Below are 27,531 nucleotides of genomic sequence, written 5' to 3'. Positions count from 1 at the left end.
ATCACCGCGTCGTCGCCGCGGCCCCGGATATGTACAACCGCGCCGTGCCGTCCCCGCGTTGATTGATGACGAGATGCTTTAAAATGTTGCCCGCGCAGAGACGAGCAGCCCGAGTTGGCCAGGTCAGGGCAGTGATCGCGGGCGGAATTAGACGGCCGGGGCATCGGCAGCCAGTGTGCATTTCTTTTCGTCTGACTCCTACTCGTAAGGCAGCTGGCCCATCAGTTGTAGCTGAGCGAGACTCGACCTAGCTGCAGACCTCAACCAGCTCTCCCAGGCACCACTTTGGAGACGAGGCTACGATGCAAAACAGAAGTTATCACAGTCGATTCGAGCTCTCTGATCATGAGAACTGGAGTATTTGATTTTATGACGCTACTAGTGGGCAGGCAAGCTGATTGGAGAGTGCGCTTCACAAAAACTTCTTGTTCTGAGACTCCCAAAACAGCAGGTTTGTTTGAGATTTTTTTTATAACTTAGTCCTCGTATCATCATCATTTGATGTTGGCATCCCTGTGCTTTTACAATAAGATACTTAGTCTCCAATCATGTACATAGCAACTAGCTCTTTTCGTTTGGTCGCGTCGATCAAGTAGAGAGAACGCGCCGATGTGCTACAAAAGCCGTTTCCATGGCGCCGACCACAGTGCAGTTTCTTACGTACGTATTGCCAAACGAATTGCTTTTTTTGTGAGATTTGCAAAAATGCCCGCAGCTTCAAATCGGAATGAATAATACACAGTGCTTGGGTTCAATGGACTTCCCCCGAGAGTTCAGCGGAGCGCCGGCATGACGGCACGGGGAGATTACGCCTCACATCGCGGACTCCCGACTTCATCACTTGCTTTGTACTTATGAGCGACATCATTCAAGGCCGTAACATGTGATCTCTTTTTTTTCCCATTACGGTACGGAGATACACCCAAGGGATTGTGATGAATGATTAGTATACACGAAGTGATCAGCGACTGGTTTCAGTTTAGTCTGGTGCAAGTGAAGCGGTCGAGATGCACGATGTCCGTCGTTGTCTTTTCCCGCTACTTTCGACAGTTTTTAAGGAGACAGAACTGTTTAGGCTTTTCTTCAAGGCGTCGTTGATTCATGTTTGGTAGGTTACAGAGAGTTTGCTGAGGTCGCACCGATATGGTAAAAGGTTATGCTGGTTAAAAGTTTTATTACTCGGACTTTCAAATCCATGATGTTATTAAAACTAATTGGGTGCTCCTGTGAAAATTTATTATAATAAAACGGCTCGCGTGATTTGAACACCGAATCAGTCGACAGGTTTATGCACGGGGAAATCATGAATTCCTTCTTTGGTGACCACTACACGCTGTGAGGAAAATGCAAGGCGCAAGTTTTGAGAGAACCTCCTTGTTCGTGTAAAAAAAAAAAAAAACAGGCCCGGGAAGATTGGACCCTCACACGTCAGTCCCGCAGTCGTGCCGTGAGATGCCAGGTAAGCAATTAAGCGCGGGTTTGATTAAATGCCATCTCTTACTGTTTTCCTCTGTCTGCGTGGCTACAATGGAATTCCAATTAAGGATTAACGCGGACGTCATCGGAGCTGATGGAGTGATCAGCATAGTCGGGTGTCGATTGTCCAAACAGCGACTGAGAAGTACAACTATACATATATTGCCAGTAGCATTATCGCATTAGCAGATGCACGCACCACCCCACAAGCACATCGACCCTTCGTAAAGGCTTTTCTTTCTCCGAAATGTCATTTTCTGTCACTGAGGGGAAATTTCAACTGCTGGCACCCGGGACAAGCTTTTGGAAAATTTTGACACGATGTCGCCACCGAGACGCCTTGCCACCCATGGATTCTGGTGCTCTACTTACGTAAAGTTCTGACAAGATATCTGGAAAGATAATGATATTGCCGATGCGTGCATTAATATAGTCACACTGTGGTGCATGCGTTCTGACACCTGGCAAGAATATACATGCACCCAACAACAAAGTATAGGCCCTCCCGCATCTCTGCTTTGAAGAACTCGCATCGTGGCTCGAAATGCAAGACAAAATCTTCTGTGACAGACCGCGGTCACACCTTCCATTTCTTCCGCACAATTTAACAAACCGTTTCTTGCGGATCTCGCCCGGAGGTTTTCTGCACTTGACGGAAAAGTCGAGCTGGTCGCACTCGACAGATTGAAGGTCCATTATTACTTGGCGCCTCTTCGATCGGAACGGAAGTGGCTAAGTGTTCCGGATACGTTACATGCGAGCGTCCACATCATCGCAGCGCCGTGCATACATCGGAGTGTTGGTAAAATGAAGCCCAAGAACTAAGTTTACAGATTTTGGAAAAAATGAATCAGATTTCAACCAATACAATGGAGTGGTAGGCCTACATGCACAGTTCAAAAACGTATTTTTATACATTTTGTGCAGCATTGGCTAAAACTTCCAAGTACATGCAGGTAAAATTCGTTTGGAAAAAATGGAGAAAATTCATTATTTTTGAGGAGAATTCGGACTGTGCGAAGCAAACCAGGTTCACGTCAGGGTTAGTCACCAGAGTCGGAACTGTCAGCCAGAGCCGGGTCCGAAACGGGCTTCCAGGCTACGGCTGGGTCTATCTTCTGCGGGTCTACGTGTATTGTTAATGGATTGAAAACCTAGATCTAGCTATAGACAACAAATTCGGATGCAGCCTCATTCAAGCAGCACAAAACCAAACAGCGTAGCACTCCCTGTAAATTATGAGAAAGAACTCGAAAACACTTTGTTAGTATTTGTGGAAACACAGCTGTAAGTATTGTATATCCAACGCTTGAACGCGATTCGATTCAGTCCCGTTTAGGAACCGAGAGCATTGTGATTTTGACTTAATTGAACGGAGCAAATTATTCACAACAAATACGAGGACGGATCCAGAACAAAATTTTCAGGGGGCCAAATTAAATTAGTTGGCCCAAAATGAGGAATTGTTTTCAGCTAGCCTTCATGGTCTTCCTAAGGAATGAGGTTACACTTTTCAGCTTTTTAAAGGAGGGGAAATAAAATAGACCGAAAATTCGACTTTTATTATTTAAAAAGGTTCCCTTTTTTGGGGAACCGTGGTCCCCCAGATCCGCCTTCGAGTAAACAAATTTGGATCAAGGAATCACAAAACTGCTATTAATGGAAACGGAAAAATGACAGGAAAAAAGACAAGCAGATACAAATTTTTGGGCAGCGCTTTCTTGCGAATTATTTCAACCGTCACGCGTCAACATCGGTAAAACCAGACATGTTTTTCATCCACGTGCATAATCCGACACACTTTTCCCAACAGGGACGCCGAGGATAAACACCCATGTTCCGTGTCCATGTGCGTCTATAGTCTTGCATTTTTTGGGGGGCTGGCTGTTTACAGCGTACCTTCAGCTCACGCACGCAACTTAACTCCTCAAATTGGACCCGTATGAATTGAGCAGTGTCGTCTATTTGGCTTAAAGGGAGGTACTCGAGACAACGGTCACGCTGAGCTTCTTGCACTTTTACGGAAAGAGGGATTTCTGAAGGAGCCATTTGCTGTCAGCGTCCTCTCAGGGGAGAACAGGTAGGCTCTTTTTTCGTTTTGTTTGTGCTGTTAGTACAATAAATGTTTTTGTTTTTTACGTTTGACAAAGAGCAAACAACATATTAATTTATATAACGGGTTTTGCCCTTACCGAACGTACACATTGATAAACACTGTATGCTCAGTGCTTGCCCGAGAGCTTTCGAAACAATTCTGACCCCGGCAAGCTCGGTGGTCGAGTGGTTAAGACGTCCGCACTAGTAAGCAGGGGGTCGTGGGTTCGAGTTCCACCCGAGTAAGATTGGGAATTTTTTCGCAAGCTCTCGGACAAGCACTGAGCATACACTGTTTATTAATATACACGTTGGGTAAGGGCAAAACCCGTTATATAAATTAACATCTCCCCAACGCCAAAAAAAATACATCTTGAAAACAATATATTGTAGTAAATTACTTTGAGAAGCAACACTGCTAGGAGTCTGTGCTTGCGTCTTTTGTGGGCTAAATGGTTCTATTGCAAGACGAGTTATACTCATGTTTGATTGCCCAAATCTGCTTGTTCTCCTCGATCAAAATATTGATATAAAAATTGATATTGATGAAACTCAGCAGTGAAAAAAAATCTGCCAGGACTGGACGGATGAAATCTGTCTACCCATGTTCCCTCTCCGGTAGCGTAAAGGGTGTGGTTTTTAGTACTCCATATCAATACCGCTGCACTCCCAACCCAGATTTATGGATTAAGGAGGGATTCGCCTTGATGTTTTCATCATCACACATTCAGTAGGCCACACCACACGGTTATGAGCTGTTTTGTCGATCGCCTACACGCGTTTTGACAGCAGTTTCGTAAAATTTGGATCTATATAGCATCGTTGCCCGAAATGTCAGAGTTTCGATTGCAAGATCGCTTTAAAATGATGCATTATTTCCTTTTTAAGCTATTGATTGTGGTCGCTCCAACGTGCATGTTATTACCTCGACGGCAGCATTGTAACTTTCCTGCTTGAGGAAAGGTTTTTTTTTTTGACGAATCCACATGAGCGATTTATTGCTGAAAGAGGCACATTACTCCAAAGTAAATTTACGGACTGTTCTTGGCCAGGGAAAACTGTGCTTTATGGGAAGAAAGAGCACCTGTTCATATTTGTTCTGTAGATGGACTCCCGCGAGCACGTTGTTTGGGAACTCTGAAACGCCTTGTAGTCCATGGATTTTGTGCCACACAAATTTTACACAATCTTCGCTTTGACGGTCGAAAACAGTCAAAGCACCCTACTTTTTATATTTTTCTCACAGCATTGAACTCAAAACATGCAATAAGTCAATTGAACCTTCGGATACTTCCAATTACCAAAATGTGGAAAAATTTTGTCAGTTTCCTGTAAAATGCCAATGGTGTATTCTTACCTTTGAACACAAGCTACACTTGCATTATGCATTTCGAATACATCTATTTGCATACCAAGTTTAATTGACATCAGGTAATTGCACAGCACAGCACATCCCCGTGGGGAGCAGAGTGCGGAGTGCAGGTTGAGCCTCGACAGGGTTCAAAGCCTCAGCACTGCCATATTGATCGACCTTAAAATCCCTGACCTTCTCTTTAAGAAGCCAATATTATTGCCCTGACAATGTTACAGTGCCGTGCGTGCGTCGTGATTCGCGTCTTTCGGGTAAGAGGCTGTGTGGATTCTTGAGGTCTGCTGTTACTGTTCAGAATCACATCTCACTGACCCCTTCTCCCCATTTGGCTTTGTAAATAGGAAATAAAATCCGGGGGGGCTCACGAGTTTGCGCTACTCTAATCGCAAACATTGCCCAATGGGTGTAGGTGTTTTTCACCGCATGCCAGAGCTGCATAGAGAGTTGTGCCAACTTCCGACTTTGGAACCAAAATGGCTGTTCATTGTGTGTGCAGTACAGCATGCGGCTAAATCGTGTGCCAATGGCCCATGTGCACTGACGTACAATCCACGATTTGGGTTCCAACAGTTGAGACTCTCATGTCGCACCTCTCTCTACTCAAACAGCTCTTACCTCATGCATGCCTTGGGCACAATCGATCGATTACGTTTACTTTCCAGAAATACTTGAAAGCCCGGAAACAACTTACATGGAGTTTCACCTTATCCAATCTAAGCGATTCCCCTTGAGCTGCTGAACCTTGAGCCGTATGCTTCTAATATGAAATCGAATACTGTGTCAACAAAACATGACAAATTATCTGTAATCCATGCCAATTCATAAGTGCACGGAGCCTGTTCGTTTTCCACTTCATTCGGTAGAGCGCGCCGCCTGACGTAGTGTAGGCCTACATTTCAGGCCTAAACGCGTATACATTTAACCACGATAGGTGATGTTTATAGCTATACCAAGGGTCAGATGGCCCGCAGCGGGTTTAACAGATCGGACGAGGGTGGCCACTTCTTAATTTCATGAAATTTTCATCGGATTTTAGGTGCTCTTCTGTTGCCGCGGGGCACTGGCGGGATGAGCAGCGCCAGTGCCGTCGCCAAGAGACCGGGCAACAGAGGCAGAGCACCCGCCGGTGACACCTCGTCGGACCGAGGGAGTCATTACTTATTCACGGCTGCTTGTGCGTTTCTCCGCGGAAAGGGCTTTGTTTTTCATATCTCACTCGGTAAAACGAGAATTTAGCTTCATACTGCAACCTGAGCACGTCTACTTTTCGACGGGCAGTGAAATGATAATTATATTCAACCTCATCTTCAGGCACGCTATACCCAAATTCTGTAAATTGTTTCACAAAACGACTATTTATACCACAATCGTCGTAGCAATGCCGCACTAATCAGAAAGGTTGGGTCGAAGAAGAATCATGTAGAAGGCTTTTAAAAGTGCGATAGTGTTTTTCTGTCGGCCATTTGTGGGTGTAGAGGAATGGGTCCGCGCAACGACACGTGGAATCCATGGTATTGATCTCACCAATTTGCCTTTCATCGGCTGAAAATCAGTGTGAACCTTTGCCAGCGCCATTACTTTTCTCTCCGCACCTCCTCTCAGGAGGGTTCACGGGAAGGAAATCGGATCGTTTTTTGCTGAGGCAATCGAATTTGTGGGCGAGCCAGTCGAGGCGAATCCTCCAAACAACGGGCTTTCCCAAAACGGGCGCTGCTGCGTTGAGTTCCCAGAGTGCCGCGCGCGGCCAGTCACCTTTATCCCAGATTGAGCATTGTTCGGAGTTTTGTCTTTACGAATTCAGTATTACGGGATTGCTTACAGAGAATATTGACAAATTTTCCCCTCAAACTGTCATCCTAAAAAGTATGACAATCTTTGGGATGCAATTTCCAATCGGTCACACTGGTTAAAACACTTCTAATAGGCCTTTATCATGATCTTGTTCCCTGTAGACCCACTGGCAATAGTGATACAACTTCGCACATTATTGAATAGAACAGACTAGTATTTCCTTCCAGCCTCAGTTTGGTTACATTGCTTTGAATGGTTAAAAAGCAAGCTGGCTGCCATGATAGAGGTCTATATGGTTAGCAACATTGTTTTGTTTTTAAAGATTTGACAAATGCAAAAGCTCATAAGGTACTTTAAAATGTTCTCTTTTAAAACTCACAAAATATGGAGGGCCTGACGTTTCGATCCTAGCAGAATCTTTCTCAAAGGCAAAATGCCTTCTCCTTTGAGAAAGATTCTGCTGGGATCAAAACGTCCGACACTCCATATTTCGATTTGTATTTTAGGTCATTGTAGTCAGCAAGCAGTTCGCAGCAGTTTTGAGTTACATATCTTTGGAATTCTTTTAAAACTGATGGTTTGACGCACCTGCGTCTCAATGAGACAATTCACATTAATTTTTTTCTTATGCACCTGTATATTCGGGACTTTGTCTGGCCTTCCGCTAGAGTGCAATGATAATTATTTACAGCCGTTTCATACCACGTTCTCAGGGTATCAAAGATAAAACCCCAGCCTGAATAGAAAAAAAAAATTGTAGGCGTGTTTTTTACCCCTTCTCGTTTCTTTCACGATGCCAAGAATGTGTAAATACCGCCAGGGGATCGCTTGATTAAACATTCCGTTTGATGCCGTCGACGGCTTGGAAGTTCAATGAGAGCTCAAACCAAGAAACCCTCGCGAAATATCAATATTAAAGGATGATAATTTCAGCACGGGAACGAGACTACACGATAGTTACCACACGAGATTGTTGTCGTGTTCTTGCAGTCGGAGTCGTTGATATCTGCGGGTTAAAGTCGCTTTGTCGGACGGACAGGTGGCCAAAAATTATCGTCTTCAGAAGCGAAGTATGATCATGTCCGTGTTACGCGGTCACGGTCGATAATAACATCCTAGACCACTGGAAATGACGGCTCGGTATTTCACAAAGGCTGGGCCATTCGAGAACAAAGCACGTGTGTAAGTCGGTAAAAATGGCCGCGCAGCTAGAGTAGACACGCGCGTGCGTATTGCTGTTCCCGGATAACTTTGGATGGCACTTCATTTTGGGCATGCGCTGTTGGAATAACCGAACTTGCCAATAGGTGCATTGTGATATCTTTCTTGTTCATTTATTTCCACAGTTGTATTGTACATGCAATCTCAATTTCCAAACGCTGAATATATACGGAGAAAAAGCCGTGGAGGTACCCAGTAAAAAGTAACGCGTATGATTGTGGGCCCTTGAAGCAATATTTATAGTTACCATTAATTAATTAACACACACACAAAAGACAAACGTTAGACAGACTAGACACTTACGGTACTCTGTATGTCAGTTAAAAATTACGTATATTTGAAATAAAAACTAAGAATAGGAGAAATGAATGAGAATAAGAACCCTGGGAGATTACAGAGAAAGCTTATCAACTCGGGCGTTTGACTGTAGGGCGCCTCCAAGAGTTTGCGACACGTTGGCCAATTGTCGATCATTTCCAAACGCGCATTGGGTCGACAGATTTCGCGCATTATGATTGGCCAACGCGTTGCTAACTCTTGGAGGCGCACTACTGTGAATTGCCCGTATTCCACAATCAATAATTACCGTATTAATGGTAATCATTCGATATCATCTTTTTGAAGTTCCGTTTGAAGATTCCCAAATTTTTCGAGGCTTTCAGATTCTCATAAATTCCAGCAGGCCTGGCATTTATACACACGGCCTGGTTCTTTGCGGCGGTCCGCCCTCTGTGATGTCAGACCCAGGGGCTTAGCGACCAGGTGTGTGGGGGGTGCGGCATGACATAGGTAATCATTTTGTCCAAGGCCTCACATCAAAGATGGTGGATCAAAGAGGTCTCTGGGGACTGTTTGTTCAGCGCAAATAAATCGATTGACGTGACAGGAAGGAATCCGAATGATGGTTTCCGACCTATTCCACTTCCTGTGCCTACAGTCAGCCATTTTGTAAGCCTATGCCAGTCCACAACGCTGACTTAGAGGGAGCTTAAAATTCGCTCACGGTTCGAAATTTGGCTTCAGGGAGGTCGTTACCTGTCTCTGTATGTGCGCGTATTTCCCAAGAGCGTTCGCCAAGTTTTCAAAACTAGCGAAAACGTAAAAACGGATATAGCCTACTCCGTGGTCTTAAGAGCTTAAAAACAAGTTAAGCTTGATATCATCGAGTGTAAATTGTGGACTCAAGAGATCAAAGTCGGTTTTTTGTGTTGATTTATTCATGGAGTAAATTACCAAGGGTAGTTGGAGAGATCTCTCCCATTAAAATGTATTATTGGTACTCAAAACATGGCAGTCTTATCTTTCGAGCAGGTGCATAATGTAATCTCCTCGTGGTGATTTCAACAGAGAACGCGACGGCAAGAGAAACCTCAAGGGCCACGCACGTTTCAAGCCACCTTTAATAACGGTGTGTGATGTTTGGGTGTGATCGGTCGATCTGCACATGCAGTCGCTCGATCCTTGCGCATAAGTTTTCTCATTACATTGTTTTCCGATAATTCCGCCATCAGACGAGCGCATTTTCTTTCTTGTTTTGCTTCAAAAATTATTTTAGAAGGGATCAATGCTTCCTCCCGTTGGGGGCACTGTATAAAGCACTCTTGTAGTTACAAAAAAATACAAATTTTGATGTTGCCAACAATTATGACGTTCAGATACAAGAAATGCATTGTGTTAAATTTTGATAGAGTCACAACGCGAGCATGCACATGCCACGCCGCAATATGTTACATGACTCCTAGTTTGGGAACTCGTGAAATTTGTCGCTGACCGAAATCTTAGACCATGCTCTTCTCTGCAGTACAGGCAACTAGGCAAGTGTCACCCCGGCCTTTTTAATTAAGTGGTCGTTGATGTTGAAATCTCGAAGAGGAAGATGCCAACCAAATCTTTATTATGAAGATGACCCGTAGTGCGGGTCAACGGAGACATTCTTTTCCTGGTCATCGCATCCTTCATAACCCAGAGGTAATCGACCGCACGAACTCGCCACGGCCTCGGCGATGTGTAGCGCCATAAAACTCGGCGGGGGATAGTCTTCGTGATTGTTGTCGCTTCCGCTTCCGAAATTCCATTTCCAATTTCGAGGCTATAAATACTGGAGCGATGGAGAGATAGCGGACTTTATGAAACCGAGTAGGATATGTTTATAGGGTGTAATGACTCTCGTCCCCAGCGGTATTTTAGGAACTCGGCTGTTGAAACGAAGGCACTCGATATTGAGATTATTAAAAATCATATATCTTAGGCATTGCAGAGGAAGATTGGAGGGCAGTTTTAAACACATTAGGAATTGACTGTTGAGGATAGGTACACCGCCTTTCGTTCTGTTTTTGTGTGTCTGCCCTCAGTGGTAGAGCAATAAATTGTCTGCACGCAGATAAACGTTTTTGTTTTTTGTTATACGGACAATTCACAATAGTGCGCCTCCAAGAGTTTACAACGCGTTGGCCAATCACAGCGCGCGAAATCTGTCGACCCTTTCCATACGCGCATAGAGGGATCCCAATACGACGCTTTTAGCGTCGATCTGCGCACTTCCGCGTTTGAAAACGAGGCTGTATGTGTCAGCTTCAATTCTTAATACGATTAGACGATGGAAAGTAAGGAGTCAAGACACAAAATACATAAAGATATGTTAAATTCAGACTTTTTAGGCAAATTTTTGTTGAAGAGTCTTTCAGGATGACTCGACAAGTAAAAAAAAAGAAAAAATAACGACAATTTACCGTGAACTAACGTACCTGCGATGGCCTTGTATCTCGTGCAGTGGGCGTGGTTTTAACTGAAGTGATGTCACACTTTCGAACCGCATACTGCATGTACTGTGTCGACTCCGCGGGCGCACGCGAGGAAGTTCAACACAGAGAGCCTCGGTTTCGATGCGGATATGCGCAGACGGCGCTAATGTGAAATCCCTCTATTGGGTCGACAGATTTCACGCACTCTGATTGGCCAACAGGTTGCAAACTCTTGGAGGCGCACTATTGGGAATCGCCCGTATTGTGGCAATGCGGTCTTGAAATATTTGCCATAAATTTTTTTAATGTACATCGATTACTCATCAAAATACTGCCACTCTGATATTTGCGACAAACAAACAAACACGTGCCTGAGTATTACATCACCTCGAGAAGAAAAATTGCCGCTGTGATCAATGAGATCAGACGACGGTCGCGCTGGCCGGCAGAAGACGAGACGGGGTTGTTTCCCTTCTTGTAAGCTGATGCTCATCAGCGCGAAGACGAGAGAGGACGCGGGCAAGCGATGCGAACGTGCCTTCCGCGGAGACTTTATAAATAAACCATGCTCTATAGTTTGTCGGTCGTGAAAACTGAGCCCCCAAATGAAACGATTACAGGTGAAATCCTAGCCGCGCAAATGACACAGTGCGTATCAAAAGCAGACGGGAAAGACATGAGAAAGCCGGTATTTTGGGACCCCTGTACTGTCATGAAGCCCAGTTTTGCCGATACTCTCTTGGTTGAAGATAATTTGGTGCACTTTGGAACATCTTGACTCTTTGAGCCGCCTTCGCACTCAGGAGTCTGAGTTATTCATTCAGCTTTATCTATACGTAACTAAAACCGAGTGTGGTTTAAAAGATTAACGGCAGCAAAAGGCTGTAGACAGGGATTTGGCTGGTTGTGGTTCTTTAGATGAGTTCAATTTATGTTTTCAAAATGTAAAAGGTGAGCCAACTTCCTCCCACTCAGGCCTTCGGGTTTGGCACTTCACAGCACAGCGGACTTTGCCCAAGTGGTTTACCGTGTAATATGAGTCTGCCGCCTCGGTTTATACGTGTAATTCTGTTATTACAGGAAATACATGCAAAATTAGTGTAGAAAACCATGGACCCGGTTAGTACTGTATAAAAGCTGACGAGTATAGAATGATAAATGTTGTTTACTCAATGAAAAAAGACTGGAGTCAGAAGGACTTTGAAAAAAATAAGAATGCTAACGGGACCATATGTTGCATTTGAATACGTGAATGTTTTGATCTCCCCAATATTTTAAAATATTAACATTTATCATTATTTAACATTTTGATTTTGGGGTATTGTGGGTATTATGTTGTAAAAATATACGGTACTTCGCTACATTGTGAATGAAAAAAAAAACATTTTTACCTTTTATTGCCGTTGTGAAGACGTGTTGTTTACGTTGAAATTGTAAAACGGAGAAGCAAAATAAGAGGAAGATATGAACACGCAGCTCATTGTGCACAGGCATAAATTTACGGTCTTTGTGGGTAACAGAAAACTTGGCATTATTCAGTCAATAATTATCCGCGGGTGTGGAGGGCGCAGCCAAGTGTTAGTTCCCGAGCGGACGGAAATTTCATTTGAGCGATTCTAATTCTGCTGTGATGGCAATATGCATGCACAGAAAGATGCCGATGCACAGTGATCCTCGTATATATCTGTAAATGAAAATAGTCCAGCGAAATTGTACTTAATTAAGATATAGATACACTACGGGCGATTCACAATAGTGCGCCACCAAGAGTTTGAAACGCGTCGGCCGATCAAAAAGCGTGAAATCTGTCGACCCTTTCCAAACGCGCACTGGGTCGACAGATTTCACGCATCGTGATTGGCCAACGCGTTAACTCTTGGAGGCGCACAATTGTGAATTGCCCGTATCAGCAGCAACAGACCAATAAACTCCTGGTTGTACGAAAAGCTACGATTTGCAAACTTTTTTATCCTTAAAAGCACAGGAAACAAGTATAGAGATTATCGACCTGGCTGTTAAAATGAAGTAATTATCATTCGACATCCTCTCTTGAATCGCTCCGAAATACTCAAAGGCAATAGGGTGAGGTCATTCATGTTCATCTGAAGAGCACACTGTTCTCCACCACTCGAAGTCATTTGAACTTGTCTTGTAATCCTGTCCCAGAAGTACACGCTCTCCGGCCGTCGTTTCTTCGCCCACACGACCGCGCGGCATCTATCAAGTCTCACCCGTCATCCGAGCAGCGGCGGAATTGTATTAGAAGCGAGCGGCAAAATTAATGGACGACACGTGTCGGGGTTGGGACGAAGCAAGTTACGGTCTCCTGGAGGGGAAATTCATCCTTTTCCAGATGTCATAAAGGGAAAAAACAAGAAGAAAGTCCCGCAAGCATTATGTTGATTAAATGTCAAATGAGGACAAGAGTGTCTTGCCTCTAGCGATGCTTGCCGCTCTTACAGAAGTCGCTTTTTGTACAATATTCAGAACCAAACCATGATATTTGTAACAATTAAGAAAATAATGTGGAATCTTGCTAAGTCTCTTTTATTTTTAAAAATCAGATGGGCAAGAGAATAGTCGATCTTTATGCCAGAAGTGTTATCTTGGCATACGTAATGTAAAGTGATGTCTTTGGCACCTTTTGACGTTGTGTAAAACCGAGGACCTGTACCGTTTTCCGAACTGTCATTTTCTCGGAGTATAGCGCCGGAAGAAAGATGCATTTTTACTTTCTAAATAACATGTTCTCTGAAAAAAATCACGCTGATATGAAATAGTATACAAACAAAGAACTTTGTCTGTTTTGGCTATAAACTTGGCAGGTGTGGAAGAGGAACAGGGGTGTTTTGGAAGCCAAAAAAAAATCGAAATCAGGCACGAGAATTCTACCAAACTCACTTTCAATCCCCACGTCACAGCACTGGCATGATGACGTGTCGCTCTCTCAGGCGAGCAAAGTCGAGGATGCGGCGTCTTTAAGAACTGGATGAGGTCGTGCGGAAACCAGCCGACCTTGGTGCATGACATTGGCCTTCGACGGAGGGGGGGGGGCACAGGCCAAACAAACATGAACCGGTACGAGCAATATGTTGCTATCAAATTAAGCGTGCGGAAAACAGCTGCACGCGCACGCCTGGGCTCGCGTTTGCTGCGATGTATCGACGGGTGCCCTCACGCAGAAGCAAAAACCCCCGACCAGGGCTCCGTTTTGGCTGGAACGAATGATGGGGCTTAGCACTGGCAGTGGGGATTATTAATTGTTCGGTGCGACCGATAAAATGAGGAGGGGAGGAGGGTAACCTTGTCAGGCATCAGTTGTCCTGACAGGAAATCAAGAGTTGTCGTCGTGTGTTTTTTTTTTAGGAAATACTTGTTTTGAATCGCGATTGCAATCTCGGAAATGGTCTAAGTAATTAAAAGGGTGATGGAGACTTGAAAGTTGCGTAGGGATGTTGATTGGTGTTTTTAAAATAACACATAATATTAAAGACTTCTCAGCACACCTCAGGAAAAAAATCGATTTGGGGGGCTCGTGTACTTGATTTTTCTGCTCAACTTTTGCAAGAAATATCATTGTCAGTCCTGGCGGACAAACTTGTACGTATCAAGCGACAGTGGCAACTTACCTGAGCTAGTACGGTGAAGGTTTTGTTTTACGACTTGTCCATTAAAGGAACATTTACGGCACCCTGGGAACAGTTCTTGAAGAATGAAGGGAGATTTTATAGAATCCTTTTTAGGAATGCGACAGGAGGATAAGCGATGATTTTTTCAGCAGATGCGACACTGCAAGCAGTTTTTCTAACGCATATTATAAAGAGAATAATTTACATCGTGTATTCATGCAGTTGCAACTTGAAAATGACTGTCAAAATGAATGGTCGCTCTCGGCTGGTGACGTCAGCCGGGGCTAAATTGAATTACCCAGTCAATCGCCCAGTCGGTGATGGCTCGGCCACAAACATGACTATAAATAGTCATTGTCCACTTTGTCAGAAGAGACATCGCATCAGCCCGTCCATTTTTATTAACGGGAGAATTTCCCCGGCTTTTCGATGGATCTGTATAAACCCGACCGCTAGTCGGATGCTAAGGTGCTTTTCCTGCAGATGTCTACATGATCACTTTGTCTGGTCGGTCTTACTTCCTCCGGACCGTAAATTTCGATTACCGGCATTTTCAGCACGTAGAGTTCCATGCTCCGAATATGCAGCATATAGGGGAAGCTGCGTCAAATCGAGGGTAAAGTCGCGCGGTGTCAGGGTGCAAGGAAAACCTTTGTAAGATGAAATATGTTGTTGCAGCCCTGCAAACTACCATTCTGTTGCCCTGAGCGATCTACGGTAAACTAGGGACAATTTCTGTTCTCACCATTTCAGTAATCTTAAACTAGGTTCAACCAGTAATGGTGCGTATGTTGACATCGCTCTCTCGGGTTCATATTCAATACTCATTTTGCTGGAGCGCATCATAATAACGGTGTTATGTAGGACTGCCATTGTCGAGCAGTAAACCACGGGCAATCGAATGGGAGACTTTTGAGACGCTGGTAGCACGCAGAAGACTGATCGGTCCTTTTTTTCCCAAGGTATTGCGCGTGCTCAGATCTATACACGCACGCTTGAGGTGCAGTGTCCCAATTCAAGGAAAATTCTCCGCCAGGCTGAGGCGCAGAAAAAGTACCCCTTACACATTCTCTCGAAAAGAGGTGTCCGTTTGGGCCAAGAAATTGTGGGATTGTGTCAGTATGGCCCAGGATCATCTCTGTAGATTCAGGGGCACCCATCTGGGGGCAAAGCAGACAAAAATGGGGTTGAAAATTAGTCAGAAGAGCCCCAGGAATGTGAGGGATGTCATTCGAAAAATGGCGGCTGAGAAAACTTGGGAACATTCACTTTTTTGGGGGGGGGTGAGTTTTGTTTTGGGCAGATAATTACAAAAATTCATTGGTTAACCTACTAAAAATTGAAAATCAAATACAATGTAAAGGACCAAACAACACATTGCTTTTTGTTTGAGAGGCCTCAGGGACTTCAGTTGCCTGCCATGGGGCTCCAAACTTTGTTTATTGTCAATGGAGCTTGAATTGGTTCAGTGCACCCTTAAAGTAACCCACGCATGCTCAGAACTGGTAAAAAGGACCGGTATGTTTGTCGCCACCAAGCATCTCAAAGTCTGCGTGTTCGACGTGAATGCCCTGGTAATGAGATCCCCAGTGCGCCAGTGAAGGCGATTTATTCAAGATATCCGGATGATGAAAAACAATTCCAAACATCTCTCGTGAGGAACCAGGCAACACGCTGAACAAATTAAATTGTGCTTTGGCAGATTAAATTTTGTGGAAAAATGCGGTCGCGCAAGAAGTAAAACACGTGCCAGGAAAAATTAGGACCATTAAGCCAGGCAGCGACGGTAATGTTGTGCCTTTTAGCCGAGCGGGTTTTGACGTGGGCGCTGACGCGGGCATTTCGAGCCGACAGACGGTGGACCTTTCTCTCCCCTACACGCGCGGCCTGTAGATGCACGATCGCCATGTCCTCCCCCCCCCAGCCGAAAATGTCAGTGAAAGAACGCCGGAGTTATTGGCCTAAAACAGATGGAATGATCCGTGGGCGAGGAAAATGACGGGTGCCTGGAAGGAATAACTTCCATCGAGCCACCCTGTTTGTAGGCGGGTCTTGCATCCAGACTGTTTATAGTGGGGATCGCTTTCATTAATATGCGCACCAACTGATCTACGATCGAGTCGAATCTCCAAGGGCCACTTGGGTATTAAGTTGCGACAAATGGAGCCAAGTTTGAAAAAGAAGTCAACTTTTGAAAACAAACATTTAACCCGCGACTAACATCTATTAGCGAGGAAGGGCTACAGATGTAACATGTTTGAAACGTTTAATAGGTTTTATTTTCTGTAAGCATAAAAGCATCAAACCAAAATTAGTAGGAAAGATGCATCTCATCTGTTTGGTATAATTCTCCTTAACACGGCCATGATGTTAAAAAAAGGAACTTGGACAAGAATCATGAATCACTGTGGTGATACACCTAGGAGTTCAAATACTCTGCCTTATTTAACTGCTTTCTGGCGCTGTGCAGTAAGCCAGTTTGGTATTCAGATAGCTCATGTTCAAAATCAAGCGCTCACCGGGTCATTCGAGAACATCGGAACGCGCGCCTGCGCGGTCGGTCCCATCCCGACAGCTGTACGTACAGTGGATGTGTACATGCGCTCGACTCACGCACGAACGTGACCCAACTGGCATGACTCAGGCGCTTCATTCTCGAATGACCTTGTCCTTTTGAAATCCCAAACTGCCTCAGTTTGGTACCGAATGAGCCGTTGATGCAAAGTACATGGGAATGTGGTATGCGTGCTTTATTTTGTATATGCTGTATCTAGTATAGCTAAGAAGTTGAAAACAAACTGATTCGTGTGCATTTAACTGCGCCTGAAGTGAAGGTTTGAATCCCAAGGACATAGGGGGTATTAAATGTAGAAAACAAATAATATGCCCCCCTAGTTTGGTGGAACTTCTAAAGGTCGCAGATGCATTGGACTCTTAATAAAAAAGTTACTAATGCCATATCATTTTCCCCCGCCCGTCTTCCTTGCCATGTCATTCGTGTCCAGGCCGAGCATTCACCGAGGACGTCTTTTCAACACCCAGCAATTTACAGCAATAACTCACAGGTCGCTTGTTTTTTTCCATTCAATTAATCATGCCAACCGGCGATGCAACTCGGCGCATATTACGTCTTCTATACAGAGACTGCCGATATTGGCATAGACGTTTCCTCGTTTATTGCTTATACATGAATGCGAAGGACAGAGATGTCTTGGGATGTTTACATGCACAGAATGTCGCTTTTGTGAGCAGTCATGGCGCCAAGGCTGAACTCAATTAGGAATGAATCATCTTCTCTCTAGGCGCATGTGGTAAGGTTGTACCAAGCGTCTGTTGAAACATGAATGGAATGCAATATTTCGTTCGTGAAGCGTCAATCATGGCATTGAACCAACCTGATCAGTATTCGGACTGTGCATGCGCGCATTCCAGGATTTTTTTTTATAATTTGGAACAACTATAGTAGAGAACATGTTAAAAAAAGTCTATGGGGTCATTCATTTCAGCAGTTTGCAGCAAACTGAAAATGGCAATTTAGTTTAAATCCAATTTTCTCTTGAGCAAAGAGGGACGGGAATATTGCGGATTTTATTTATTGATTTTTAAGAAGAAGGTGTGCTTGGAACCAAATGCTTCAATTTAATAGCGATCGCTCCTAACTGACGAGTCTTGGTTTTTAAAAACATTCGGGTGAGCTTTCAAAGACTTTGTTCCTGTAAAAAAAAAAAAGACGAGAATTCCTGCATCATCGGGTGCACAGTAATAGCTCTTTCGTCTCCTTCACCGACTTTTGCTCGCCAACACCATTTGTATCCCGGCTGCGTACCACTCCTTAATTCTCATCTTTCCTGCTCACCTTTCCTCACCCGACAGCCATCAGCACGTCCTACTCAAGTCCACCGAGAAACGGACAACCAAGACGGGGAGAAATGAGAAGAAAAAACCTCCCCACTGCTTGAAGGGATCATTCCTCGAGCTAGCTCCTCTCCTCGAATCGAATCCCTCCGCGATCGTTTTCCGTCCCCGGTTGAATCTAATCCAATCTTACGAATTAAGCGTCTCTCGTCTCTCTCTCCCCCTCTCTATTTTTCTCCCTTATTTTCGACCGGAAGGATTTCCCGACTTTTTTTTTTTTCGTTCCGCGAGCGGTTCGAGAAGAAATATAATAGCCTGGCCGATCCCCCGTCGCAGGCTGTCGGACGTTACTCGACCCAGAAATGTCTCGAATTAAGCTACGGGCTTTCATGGCAGAGCAATGAAGCCGTACACGCTATTGGATTAGACTGACGTGTCGCAGTCAGCACCCGCGTCGCCACAACGCTGACTCAAAATTTGTTTTGGAAATTCTTGTGTTTGGAAAGGAAATAAGGAATTGAGATGGTGATTACTCTGTTAACGGGTTTTTCCTGCTCATAACAGTCTGTTGTTAATCAGGCCGTTGGCTGGTAAGGTGTTTTCGTCGGTTGAAAATATCAATCCGCCCTGCAAACTTTCCAATAATGGTAGACCTATAGACAAGTCCGACGATCAAAATTAGGCCGTGTCCGAAACGGGCTTCCAGAGCTACGGCTAAGTCTATTGTCTACGCGTCTCCACGTATTTCCAATGGAGCAAAGACCTAGACCTAGCTCTAGACAACAGATTCGGATGCAGCCTTAGAAGCCGTTACTACGGGTCCATGCATCTTGCTCGCACGAAGGCGGTGTGCGCGCGTGAAATTCCTCCGTGACCAATAGGTAGTAGTCAATTGCCGAAGTGCGCGCCCGCGCTCAGGTTGAGACAGTTGCGGGAGTGTAAATGGCCCGCAGGAACGGTGTCTCATCGGATCTGGCTGTCCGGTTCGTAAGTGTGACGTCACTTCAGTTTAAACCACGCCCACGGCACATGCACTACTACGCATAGGGTTACATGCATTGATCGCCGTTTACATGGAACCATGAAACCGGAAGTTAACGCGCAGCTTCAGCAATCGTCCAATGGGAGCCTGCAAATCGTGGCGCGTCCGTGTGTACGACGAAGCCACTTACGAACCGGATGGACAAACCCGATTAGACTCCATAATTGCCGTTTCACCGCACTCACACGCATATTCCTCAGATTGACGCGCGCGTTGCATTTGACAAATCACGACATCCGATTTGTCGATGAGGCATGTAACGCGCGCGTGCCGCCGATCCACTGCACAGGCTTTATTATGGAAGGGCTGCGTAGCACCGTGATCAGAATATTGACAAGAATATAATATAAGATCAGTTCTCTGGAATATGTGATTGCCGAGCTTTTGGTAACTGAGTACCTTCTTCAGGGCAAGCAGATTCAGTTCACTGAATCTGAACTGAACTTCACTGAATCTGCTTGCAGATTATGCAGATTAGACAGGCGCATGCGTACTAATGCCCCTGGTTGGCAAGCACAACCGTTACTGTCGGCAGTCTAGTGGAACTGCTGAACCTTGCGCGTTGAAGGTCAATCAAGACAGTTTTTACATCCCTTTTTCGATATTTCAGTACGCTTTTCTCGAAAGTAGATGAAGTCGCCGGTGTCCTGAGGTTGGAAAGTAACAATCCGTTGTCTTTAACCTTAGTACTCATGTCAAACTATAGAGCTATACATATATATTGTGTCAAACCTAATTAGTACAGAAATGGCGTGTATGGACTTATGGTTGCGCGCGCATGGAGATTTGTATTGTTACGTCATTGATTTAAGCCACTTTGCCAACCAGTTGTATCAACGCGCATGCGCCTGCCGTATTTATATATATTTCCTGGGAATTAAGGTCCAGTCTGCTTGTCGATTTACACTACATATTGTCAGTCAAGTAAAGCTTTAAGTCTTAACTGAGATTTATACCCAGTTATGGTTTGTGATCTTACATCAGGATGAAGCTTTTTCCTTCGTAGTGTCCATGTTCTTTTACATTCTGGGAACTTGAAAATGCAAATGATCACTTTTCAACCTGTCGTTTGAGTGCTTATGCGTTGAGTTTCAGCTCGGGAACATGTTCAGTTGCATGGTGAATCGTCCTCGAACTCGTCCTTCTTGGAATGGACTGATCCTCGGATTGTTGTGGTCCTCAGATTGGTTTGGTCCTCGGAACGTTGTAGTCCTCAGAATGGTATGGGTCTTGGATAGGTCTGGTGATCTGATTGGTCTACAACAAAAGTTCCGTCATATCTTTTGCACACCTTGTCGTGGGTGAAAAGGAAGACCCTTTAGTATCAAAACAAAGAGAACTTTTTTGCAATAAAATCACAGCGAACGCCTTAAGGCTTTCATTCTATTTTGACAGTCGAGTGCTCTGTTTGTTGCTTGGTGGAAAACCGAGCCGCTGGGCCATGCTCGTACACGCACAGGACGTATTTTCTTTCCATTAACGGGAGCTGGAAAAAAATAGCTGACAGAAATAAACAAGGATAAACAAAGATATAAGGGAAGGTAAATGTGACCACGGAAATGGAGGCAACCATGTTTTGCTCTCGGCTTGAGCAAACAACCTTTTCCACAATACAACAATGAGCGAAACAAAGGTGAAAGAAATAACATTAAAATGCGAATGAAAAATATAATCGCAGGCGGTTTGGCTATGTAGGCACTCGATGCAGGTATGAGACGCAACGTGAAAAAGCACCTGATGTGTAATGCATACGGCGACGTGCAACAATTACTGTGAACAGATCAGGTTTACGATGAGGACAGTTAATGGGTAGTCGTGCTGATTGGAGAGTGACTTGTTTTTAAATGGAGTGTGGCACGGAAAGGCTCATTTCCTCATTGGACTCGCGACTGGTGAAAAAACTAATTTCGTTCACTTTTGAAAACTTCCGTACAGGCGTGTATACATTGGCCTGTCCCAATCAAAAAGCATTTAGTCTCGGCGTCAGTCGCTTGCGTCCAGACCCTTAGTTGATTGCTCTGGGCTGTATGTCACCTGTCTCATCCTAGCGTTTGTATGGAGAGTAGTCTCTGACGAGTCTTGCCCTCAGGCCGTCTGTCTCCTCTCAATTAATGCTGCAACTCCAATGTCACTCCATATCTTTGTTGAACATGTTTAGGATCGCTTTGTAATGGAAGACCATTAATCCCGAACGACTGTAGGAAACGTTCAACCGGCACAGCGGTGGCGTATATCACGCGACAGTCCTCGTGTCCCCTGGCTCACGTTAAGTCAGCGTTAAGCGAACTGACAGAAACGTTACCCTCTTTAAAAGGCAAGGATTATGTCTCATCATCGGCCCCCAGGTGGGCGTAAAGTGGGAAGGTGTCGAAATTACCCTCTGCGCACGAGAAGCAAAATGAAGTCGATAAAAGGCAACCTTTCACGCGCTCAAGCTTTTGGTGGGGAAATTGCCCGCGCGCACTTAGCCTATGGCTCAAACGTGGATGGTTTGCTCGGAGTATTATTATGCAGGAGTGCCCACGCCGAATCTCTTGTGGACGCGGAGAGCTAACTTAAAAAAAAAATTGACAGAGAGGATCGTGGATTGGACAAACTCATAAATGCGGCCTGTCTGGCGTTGTTTCATAACACTCAGACAGGGACGATGGCACAGAAACTCGATTTGCATCCACTTTTCGCCGAGCCCTCACCCCTGGGGATAAGCGACACTCTACGCTCAGCCTTGTCTGGAGCTGATTCCGGATCGGAGTGATCCTGCGTCCTGTTTATTCGTGTTTATCTTTTTACCTCGTTGGCGCACCAGACAAGTTAACTGCATGGTTACGGGGACACGTACGTGCACGCTTTATCCCACGTGGCAACCTGACATCGGCTTAGAGTTGGCTCATCGCAGCATCAGGTTTTGGCGCGTCGATGGAACGTCGAGATCATGAACCATGTTCAGTTTATCAGTGGAAATAAAAAAAAATTCTCCACGATCGGAGTCTGAGGACTCTTCCTCACGGTGTTGCAACTTGTCAAACCATCAAGGCATTTGTACCATACCGAAACAGGGTTTTCACCCGACATAATTCTGCGTGTCGCCAGTCATTACAATCCTTCAATCACATTAGACTCGAGCATTGCCCGAAGTTAGCCACACATCCGGAGCAGAGGAGAAAAATAAGCAATCGTATTATCGCAGGAAGTGGCAAGTTACAAGGGGACGGACGATGAACGAATGATCTCGTCGGTGATCAATTTGGCTTGTCCGGGCTCGATTACCCTTCGTGTGCCCCTGGCTATTTCTGAATCCATCGTGAACGACTCTCGGAGCTTGGGGGAATATTAAGATGGGATTGCCAAGGGGGTGAAATCGCAGACGTTCCGCGTAGACACTCCATCTAGACATCCCGTACGTGTCCATAAGCAACTTGACACGTGGCACTGTTAATTCTTAGAACAGAGAGTCAGCAAGGTTGTCTTGAGGTCGTCGGGTGTCGCAAAGTGAGACACCATGCGACCGCTCCGGAAGTCTTATTTTCCCTACTCGGCTACATCCTATCGAAGCAAAAGACAGGTGGAATGTCCAGTTGCCCAAACGTCGGGAGCAGTTCAGCTTCCAAGGCCTCTATTGGGAAGGAAGCGGTTTTCTTCTCACAGGAAGCGCAGTAAAAAGCGAGCAACGAACAGCGGTCAATTTAGCCGTCTGATCGGAGTCCCACTTGCGCGCTTTTTTTCCTCTTGCAGTTATATAGCTTTGCACGTTTCATTGTTTCTTTCACCGTTCCGGCCTCATTGGTTTCCGAGCTTTTGTGCTCAACTTAAGTTACAACGACGACATCAAGGAAATCTCAATGGATTTCTAGGACTGCCTTCCGTCGAGAGTCAATCCGGAGAGTTCAACAAATTGGCAGGGATCCCAAGTTTGAAGCATATTATTACTGGATCGTGAGGGAAATTTGCTTGGATTCCTCCCGGGTGGATTTTCGTGTGGTTGTTATTGACAGCGCGCGGTGTGTGACCGGTCCACTGTTGCCGATCCAATCCGGCGTTAATGTTGCCCAACCGGACCGGGAGCCATTTTCTGTTTGATTTTGCTTGAGAGGCTCTCTAGTTCCAAATGGGCCACTGGCATAGTTCCAAATTGACAGACTGTCCCGGTGGAGGTGTCTAGTGGCTCACTAGCAAAACACCTCTGGCATTGGCGGTTGTATAACATCCGAGGCATCAGAAGCCGCCTACCAGTTGTATTCAATGTGATCTTGTCAATAAACACAGCGGGCTAAGACCAGTTTGGTTTGGGAACATACGGAGATTGCAATAATAACCGTTGTTTGTTTCTCTCTGGTAGGTCAGAGTACCATATTTACCGTCTCATAGTTACCCAGCGAGAACCGCAATGCCAAAGCTTGTGACGAGTCTCAAAATAAGGCTGTGTCCGAAACGGGGTTCCAGAGCTACGGCTAGGTCTATTGTCTACGCGTCTCCACGCATTTCTAATGGAGTGAAGACCTAGACCTAGCTCTAGACAAGAGATTCGGATGCAGCCTAAGACACTTCCAACACCACTGAAGCTGTGAAGAACGTTTGTCCCTTCCTCTGTGGTCTAATTGACGTGCTGGCTTCTGCACAGACGCGCGCATTCTTCAGCTTGACGCGCGCGTGCATGTGGCAAATTACGACACCCTATTGGTTGAAGAGGCATGCAACGCGCGCGTACCACCTGTCCACGAGCGTTGTGCCACCACAGTAATGGCGCCTAATTCTGGTTGTCGAATTAAACCACAGCTCAGTCTACACTTTATCATTTTAGAAAGACTTCGTGAGCATATTAGTTTTCGTATGGCTTGGCATGTGTTGAAAATTGATTTTTTTTTAAACCTCTTTTGCAGGTTACTCGTACAACGTGAAGTTGCCCACTAAGCATCTTCCAGTAGGCAATCAACCAGAATCCAACATGACATCTCTACGGGTGACGAACTTGTACGCACATTCTCTCTCCACCTTCGTGGTATTCATTTGCATAAACGCGCCGTCAGTGACCCCTGCGACCCCAGCGATGCTAGAGTTGCCTGGAATACCTCAACAGCCGCTCCACACCCAGGGCTCTTCCTCCCGCAAGTCCCAAGAGCACGCCGACGGGCTAGACAGCTTCCAGACCGGCATGATCATCGGCTTCGTCACCTTCGCCGTGCTGGCCCTGTGCATGATGCTCCTGATCCTCTACGTCCTGGTGCGTGGCACGCGCCGAGAGCTGCGCAAGGCACGGGTGGAGCTGGCCGAGTTGCGCGAACAGCGCCGCCAAGACGCAGCCGCCGAGCGCCTCCAGCTCAAGGGTCGCGCTTCCGAGCTCCGCTGCATCGTGGACGAGGACGACTCGTCCGATCTCGTGAAGGAGGAGAACGAGCGAGACGACGGGGTGGGCTACGACTATCAGCCACCGCCGTCCCCGTCGGCGTACGATAATTACTCATACGTTGCCATGGAAGCACAGAGAAACAGTCGCCATGGACGGAAGAAGCGTAAGGCCAATGACTGCATCATTGAAAATTAATTGAGTGGAGTATCATCATTTGAGAAACTCTACATGAATATGCAAATGCAACCCGTGAGAGCCTGAGATATGCACTGTGGAAGAGATGTCAGCATTCATAGCATTTAGTCCGTCTTTTACTGGCGCCAAGATGGCCGATTAAGGCAAAGGTTACTGGAAATCTGGTTGCTATTTTGGTTGTCTCAACCATATTTTCCAAACAAATTCGCTGTCACTGATTCTAGTGTGAAACAAAAACTTTTAAATATTCTGTACCTCACTTATTCAACATTTTTTTATTCGTACCTGGTCTGGTGGTAGAAAGGCTGCAGAACCAGCCAGTTTGGTATTTCAAGAAGGCAATGTCATTCGAGAACGAAGCACGCGAACGAGTCGCCTTAAGGCCGCACTGATAGGGCAGACCTCACGTGCGCGTATCGCTGTTCCCGAATGACCTCAGACGTATGTCATTTTGGACATGCTCTGTCGGAATACCGAGCTGGCTCATTCCAGATCAGGGTCGTTTTGATAGAAGATTGACCGTACACGGGCTTCACTGCAGCGGATGAATATTTTTGATGGGTGTTTGGCAATTATAATGTAACCCCTGTATCATTTTAAAGGTACGTTGTAGCTCTTGACCCAACCTCGTTTCCATGGGTACGATCTTGCCGCGCCATGTTTGTTCCCACCATACCTTGTGTGATCTCAACTGGTGAAGGAACTGGACTTGTCCACGTCCTAGGGACCGGAAGCTAGCCGTGGTTTAGTGTGTGCATTAGTCCTGTCAATTTGGATGCTGAATATTCATGTTTTGTCCGGCCAATAGCAGTGCTTAACATGAATTACGTTTCAGCGGGGAGGCGAATAAAAAGCAAGTACCTTCCCTTGCTGAGCCTCCCTTGATCACAGTGTGACAATTTATTTTTCAATGGTTATCGTCGATAATCTTTTCGCGGCAAGTTATTTCAAATCAATGGTTATTTTGTTAAATTTTAGATAAATGAACAATTTATGGTGAAGCTACTTTCGGTAACGAAGAAGAAAAAGCAAAATATTCTATAAGCTCCTGCTTGATTTGTGCATTGAGGGGGTATTGTTTCCTCATTTACATAACACCGGCAGAAATTCTGCCGATTTCATTACCCGCTACCGGTCCCTACGGCCGAAGGACGTCTGTAAGACGTCTGGAGACTACGTACGGGACGGTAACCAGCCTAGTGAAGGAACACACATGCAGCCCTTGGAGTCGAGGCTACTTTTGACCGTGTCAGCTGACTGTTTCCGCGAACTCATGAAAAGCGGCCGTATTTTGGTACAGAATCGCGCTATTTCTCCTACAGGTTATGAATGCAGATTCAGGTGGTTAACTCTCTGTTAAAAAAGGTCAGCCCAATACCAAAGAATGGTAATTTTATATAACAGGTTTTGCCCTTACCCAACGTATATTAATAAGCACTGTATGCTCAGTGCTTGTCCGAGAGCTTGCGAAAAAAACCTCACAAGCTTACTCGGGTGGGACTCGAACCCACAACCTCCTGCTTACTAGTGCAGATGTCTTAACCACTCGACCACCGAGCTTGCTGGGGTCGGCTGGCCGGTCCGAATGGTGTTTCCGATTCGACTAATACCAATCCCGTTTATATTTTTCCCGTCTGTCAGAATAACGGGTATATTGTGTTTTGTTGAGTACGACGACTAAAATGGTTCAAACAGAAGTCCAAAGGCAGGTGTCCAGCAGACGTGTGTGTTGCCGCATTTCGTCGAGGAATGGGACGAAAGATGTTTGACCAGTCAAGTAAGGAATAACGACTAGGTCTAAAAATGTAAGGGTATAATATAATAACAGATCTATGACCAGCTTGTCCAATGTTACATTTAAGGTGTATTAGCATCGGGAGTTATTACTGGGAGAGTTTTGAGACACTTGAGGCAGAAACAGAACAATCCTTTTCTATATTTTTGGCGTCGTTTTGAGCATGCGCACATTAGGCTGCACGTGGTGCAAGCTGTAGACCTTTGACGCTGTGACTGTTGCACTGGAGGTTCTAACGTTCAACGTTTGCCCAGAAGTGAGTAAATTCACAACAGCACGCAAATCAAAAGGGCCCATGCACAAAACGCCCTCACAACAGACAATGTGAGTATTTAGGAGCAGAGACATGGGGCAGAAAACTTCCCTTACAAGGAGAAAACTTCCCTTACAAGCTTTTATGTAGGACCAAAGTTGACAAATGTTTAAGGAGTTCTCATAAGCTTCAGGAGAGTGTGAAACCCGAACGATGTTGGCAATAAGACGTTATTAAAAATGTAAATAATTCCACTTTAAGTGAAAATCTTTCCCGTCGTTCAAAATTTGATTTCATAATTGATATATGTCAATCATATCATTTAAATATGTATCATAATCTTCATGTTTTTATATAATAGTAAATTTGTCATCTAGGTTGTTTTCTTGTAAATATACCTATATTGGTGGCATTGTCAATACCCTACGGTATGATGAGTGTATGATAAGAACATCCATTTGTTTTTCAGGTCGAGGCATCAGTAATTCATCAATATATCGATAAGGGCGCATTCAATTCTCCGATCGAAATCGTTTGATATGGTAATTCATAAATGCTGTAATTATCGATAAGCGATATTTCTCATTAAGAATAGACGGTTAACTTAGTTTATGTGATATGTGCAAAATCTTCTGCAGAAAGGAATAAATTTTGTGTGTCTTGCATCAATGTCGTTTCCCTCTGTTCGCTTCAGGCCTTTCAACCAACCACTGCAGTCACCGC

At 45.1% G+C, this 27,531-nt stretch overlaps 1 protein-coding gene across 7 annotated transcripts; it reads left to right on the top strand.

The window, feature by feature from the left end:
- LOC110981217 (uncharacterized) lies at window positions 1–27,473 on the top strand. 7 transcript variants are annotated; one of them, XM_022238591.2, is made up of 3 exons: window positions 1–451; window positions 3,453–3,556; window positions 24,099–27,473. In XM_022238591.2, exon 3 carries the CDS (start codon window positions 24,164–24,166, stop codon window positions 24,758–24,760), a length of 597 nt encoding a protein of 198 aa, XP_022094283.1. In that variant the 5' UTR covers window positions 1–451; window positions 3,453–3,556; window positions 24,099–24,163; the 3' UTR covers window positions 24,761–27,473. The 7 variants fall into 7 exon arrangements, with proteins under 7 accessions (XP_022094283.1, XP_022094275.1, XP_022094284.1 ...); XM_022238583.2 differs by having other exon boundaries at window positions 3,290–3,556; XM_022238592.2 differs by lacking the exon at window positions 1–451 and adding an exon at window positions 474–1,108.
- Window positions 27,474–27,531: the final 58 nt, after the last annotated feature.

The sequence above is a fragment of the Acanthaster planci genome, linkage group LG21, assembly GCF_054643075.1.
Source record: "Acanthaster planci isolate LZ-2023a linkage group LG21, COTS_SCS, whole genome shotgun sequence".
NCBI lineage: Eukaryota > Metazoa > Echinodermata > Asteroidea > Valvatida > Acanthasteridae > Acanthaster > Acanthaster planci.
The sequence above is the reverse complement of the archived record's forward strand: the minus strand, read 5'-3'. Positions and strand labels throughout refer to the sequence as shown.

Coding starts and splice junctions, on each gene's coding strand:
- LOC110981217 (XM_022238591.2), top strand. CDS start 24,164: ATGACATCTCTACGGGTGACGAACTTGTACGCACATTCTCTCTCCACC.